The sequence below is a fragment of the Equus quagga genome, chromosome 2 (genome assembly GCF_021613505.1).
Source record: "Equus quagga isolate Etosha38 chromosome 2, UCLA_HA_Equagga_1.0, whole genome shotgun sequence".
Classification (NCBI taxonomy): Eukaryota; Metazoa; Chordata; class Mammalia; order Perissodactyla; family Equidae; genus Equus; species Equus quagga.
In genome coordinates, this window is record NC_060268.1 from 126,280,638 (window position 1) to 126,285,289 (window position 4,652).

At 48.5% G+C, this 4,652-nt stretch overlaps 1 protein-coding gene across 1 annotated transcript in view; it reads left to right on the plus strand.

The window, feature by feature from the left end:
- Positions 1-2,609, plus strand: part of PCBD1 (pterin-4 alpha-carbinolamine dehydratase 1) — a 5,055-nt gene extending 2,446 nt beyond the window's left edge. The window contains exons 2-4 of the mRNA XM_046651966.1: positions 523-654; positions 1,174-1,254; positions 2,050-2,609. Of these exons, the coding sequence (XP_046507922.1) occupies positions 523-654; positions 1,174-1,254; positions 2,050-2,148 (312 nt within the window). The 3' untranslated portion in view covers positions 2,149-2,609. The remainder of the gene's footprint in view (positions 1-522; positions 655-1,173; positions 1,255-2,049) is intronic.
- The last annotated feature ends 2,043 nt before the right edge of the window (positions 2,610-4,652 follow it).

Sequence of the window (4,652 nt, forward strand, 5' to 3'; positions counted from 1 at the left end):
GAGAAGAGTGGTCATTTCCCCTCTCTGGGCCTCAGTTTCCTCTTCCATACACCTGACAGTAACAGTAGAGGCATGGGGTGGACTGGAAAAGGAAGGTTGGACCATCACGGGACTCTTTCTGAAAGGTTGTGTTGTAACACAAACACATCTGGGCTTGATTTTGCTTTTCCTCCCTCTAACATAAGAGACCTGGGGTTTTTTTTGGGAGGGGGCGGTTCATCTGTAAGGCTTTGGGGGCAGGGGTTGGGGAGGAGTGTTTCTCAGTCCCAGTGTTTGCATTATTCCTCAGGATTTTCTGTCCTGTGAGTGGAGTGTAAAATCTAAGAACCTATCAGTGTGTGAGCCAGGGCCCCACCTCCAGGGCAGGGCGCCACCCTCACACCTCCCAGTCTATTGCTTTATACCAGCTGCCCTTTGAGGGTGTCAGTGGAGGCTGGCTAGATTTCCCCGAAGGTCTGGGGCCCTTTCTTTTGTCCTGTGAAAAAGAAATGCCCTTGGGCTCTGTTCTTTTTCCTCTCCTAGGCTGGCAAAGCACACAGGCTAAGTGCTGAGGAGAGGGAGCAGCTGCTGCCAAACCTGAGAGCTGTGGGGTGGAACGAGTTGGAAGGTCGAGATGCTATCTTCAAGCAGTTCCATTTCAAAGACTTCAATAGGGTATGGCACCAGAGTTTTCTGAGACTGGGCTGATGGGGTCACATTCCAGAATGTGTTTTCTCCCTTAAAGTCCTATTGGCCAAGACTCTGAGAAACGATACTAATCCAGTTTCCTTGGCAGGTGTCATCCTTGGGGATTGGTGTGTGGGGAGATGGGTCTTAGGCTCTCCATACCTAGAACTTTGAGAAAAAATCCTTAAAAGAGATAGTTCAAGTAGGAAACACGTACATCTGAAGACGTTTTAGTGGATAGCCAGAAGATTGGCCAAGACTAGAAACCTCTCAGGTGTCTCCACCTCCTTAGTGATCCTAGTAACAAGACTTTCTTCCTACTGCAGAAAGATCACCTCCAACTCTGGCCTTAGAACCAGTGGCAGGATGCCAAGGGGAGTGATGAAAGTTAGAGGGCTCTGTTTGTAGGGCGCTTCTGCACCCTCCTCATGGAGGCCTCACACTGGCCATGAGAAGGTGCCCAGAAGTCTCTCAGAACACTAACCTGAGTCTCACCTCACCAAACAGGCGTTCGGCTTCATGACCAGAGTGGCCCTGCAGGCCGAGAAACTGGACCACCACCCCGAATGGTTTAACGTGTACAACAAGGTGAGTGGCGCATGCCTGCTGCTCTGGGCCCGCCCACCCGGGATCTGAGGATCCTGGCTCATTCTGAAGGCCCCTTCCTTGGACGTCCCATGAGCCCTCCTCACCCACAGGTTGACTGTCCACTCCTCCTGTTCCATTCATCTCCTTCCTAGAATCAACACAAACTACTCCCCTCTCACTACAAATTAAAGAACTGCAAATTAAAACACTTGTGAGATAACCTGTGGTTAAAGTAGACCTTAAGAAGGCAAAACCCAAGGAAGGAAGGGCTGTGGCAGTCAGGCCTAGTGACTGTTAAGAGCTCTAAATGGCTTCCAGCTTTCTGGAGGTATGGAAGAATGAAAAAGTAATAAACTTGAGCTAAGAACACCCGTGCACAGCAAACACAGATTGTCTGCTGAATGAATTGAGACAGTCGTTCAGTGCCTGCCATGTGCCAAGTGCCATGCTGGACTCCCTAAGAACACTGCAGGCTGGAAGAGATGGGCTGCAGATGGACAGCATTCGGGGCTGGAGTTGGTTTGGGTCTGGTCTTTAGCTTTTAGGTTGCTCATGCTACTTCGATATTTCTTTTTTATCCTATAGCTGAAGTCTCCATTGTTTCTGGAGGTGTAATAGAAGACAGTTTTGCATTGTTGTTACAGACACGTCAGGCAGGCAGCCCCCGGACAGACTGTGGACACCGGCCACTGCTCTGGAGCTCTCAGGGTGGCTGAGCCCCACAGCTAGTGCTTCTCCTGCTCTTAGGTGAAGTCAGTGGAATCGGCTGGCCCTGAATCTCTGGTTTTGTTTCAGGTCCACATCACCCTGAGTACCCATGAGTGTGCAGGCCTTTCAGAGCGGGACATAAACCTGGCCAGCTTCATCGAACAAGTAGCAGTGTCCATGACATAGACCCTGCCCTTCCTCTTGGAATTCTTCAGGGGACAGGGGTTACTGAACTGGGAATCTAGAGAGGGAACTGGGGAGCCTCGAGATGGTGATGCAGTCAGAGTTGCCAAGGCAACCCTGCTGCCTCCATTTAGGGGTGAGCTCTTGCTGGGAAAATGGGAGATGCCAGCACATGGGCCAACACCAGGAACTCTTCCCCACACCACTCTCTTCATCCTCGGGGCTCTGTTACATGTACACTAAGTGAAGTAAGATCTTCCCTTTCTTTGTGACTTTCCAGCAACAGTACTGTTTTTTCAGTAATTTTCTTTCCAGGCTGTGTCTTGATCCCTTTTTAGTTCATTTCCCAAGAAGCTGTGACAGCTGTGTCTACGATAGAAACCAAGATCCTAAAGTCAAGCCTATCCTGTGTGACAGAAACATATGTGCTTTTATGCCTCAAATAAAACTATGGTTTTACTTGGCCTCAGGCTCTAGAATCTTCTTTTCCACAGGTCAATCCAAATTGGAGTCAATATGCATTTAAAGCACTTCCTCTGGGCAATGCAGTGTTCAAGGCACTGGGGGGAAAAGGCCACCAGACCACCCTGCCTTGAAGGAGTTCATCATCATCCTGGGAAATTAAGCAAGAAAACAGTTAACTATTACTAGGCAGGATGAATTAATGCTAGATGCAAGGATAAGAAATGAAATGGGAACACACAGCGATTAAGAAGGGGAATCTGGAAGCTTCATTTGAGATGTGCCTTCAAGACCTGAATAGGATTCTGGAGGCAGAGAAGGCTCAGGGAGCATCACGAACAAAGATGAAGGTGTGTAGGACAGTATTATATGCATGGTGTGACCTATGACTAGCCAGGGTGTCATGGGCTGTATATCTTCTTCTGGTCTACAACATCCAATGGTGAGATTTCTAATCCTCATGGTTTCTACAGTTTCTTAGAAACTTAGCCAAAGTCTCAAGGGTCACCTGCTTTTACTCTATAAGGAAGATAAGAAAAGGCCCAGCTTAGGAGGTGACAGGCTATCTACCATCTGAGCAGTTAAGCAGCTGATTCACACAGATCACTCCTCCAGCTCAGTAACTCTAGGGCAGAATGCTCCCACTGATGCGCCATGACTAGAAGGGCCGAGAGCAGTCTCATCTCTACCCCTGTGTGCATGCCACGTGGGTATCGTCCCACGTATGCCATTATGCAAGAGTGGGAAGCCCTTCTCCCGACGGGCTCTCACCTATGACCTGAACCTGAAGCTGCCTGGGTACTAAGCCAAATGCCAGGGTCACTGGGACCAGGGATCTAGCAGTGTCAACCCAGTCACCCTGGATGAGTTGGTCCTGCAACAAGGGTGAGAAAAGAGGCAGAGGGTGGTGGTTGAGAAATAAGCGTATTTTTGGTAAGATGGACTAGCAGGACTCCCTTCCCAGCCTACATGCCAGTAAGGATTATCAGTACCTATGTTACTAGCATGTTCTCAGCAAAGCTTAATTTCAAAACCAACAAGGTTCAGACAGCAGTCCCCCATGTGCTCCATGTCTGACATAAATTTTTCTAAGTGTGCTCTGACCTGATGACTGTGTGTTAGGGGACAGAAGCCACCAGACACGGAGGTATGGACCATGTGTACGTCACCTCCCTGCCTCTGCTTACTGTCATGGATGAGAGGTTGAAAAATGCCAACCTAGAGGTCATTCCAGTTGTATGAAGCATCTTTGTGTTAGACAAAGACACAGGAATACTTTTTAGAAATAAATATATTTATTCTAAAATTAATGGAAATAATTGAAATTATAGGGGAGAATGTTAAGGAAAGACTATGAAAAAGAAAGCACAAGTAAGGCAATTAAGACTCCAACTCAAGAAAGAGCCCTCAAACACGTGACTTTTGCTGACCAGGCTCGAGTTGCTGGCTATCAAATTAGGCTCCGTCCTTACTTCCGTCACTACTGGGTCTAGCTAAAAGCGGCTTGTTGCCACTGAGAATCCAGAGAAGGCAAAGGGGCTCCCAGCCGTGAGGAGCATGTACAAGCATCTGGACCCCACTTCTTGGACAGGACAGGCCTCCTAACCAAGCATATCTGGCCCCTCTTTCTCCAGGGTTTACCTCAAAGCAAGTAGGTGCTCAGGAGCCGAGTCATTTGGCAGAAACTATAGCAAAGGTGGCATTCCTTCGCTTGATTCTGGCAAAGTCTGAAAGGGCTGAAAGCCAGAATGCAAAGCTGGGTTATCTGAATAACAGTCTTCAGAACCTGAGTGACCCTTTGGAAAGACTTCTCATTTGTTATTCATAAAGCAACAAAATGCCGAGTGGTGACATGTGCAAAGATCATCTGAGGGGTTCCATTAGCCCCCAAACCAAAGGCAGGGCTTGAAGTCAGTGTCCTCTGGTTAGACAGAGCCACACTGCCCAGGTGGCTGAGACCACCGCAGAGCTTAAGGCGTCATTAAGGTGTAAGAAGTGGATGATGATGACACAACACTTAAGGCAGGGCCCTGGCCCTGGGGAAC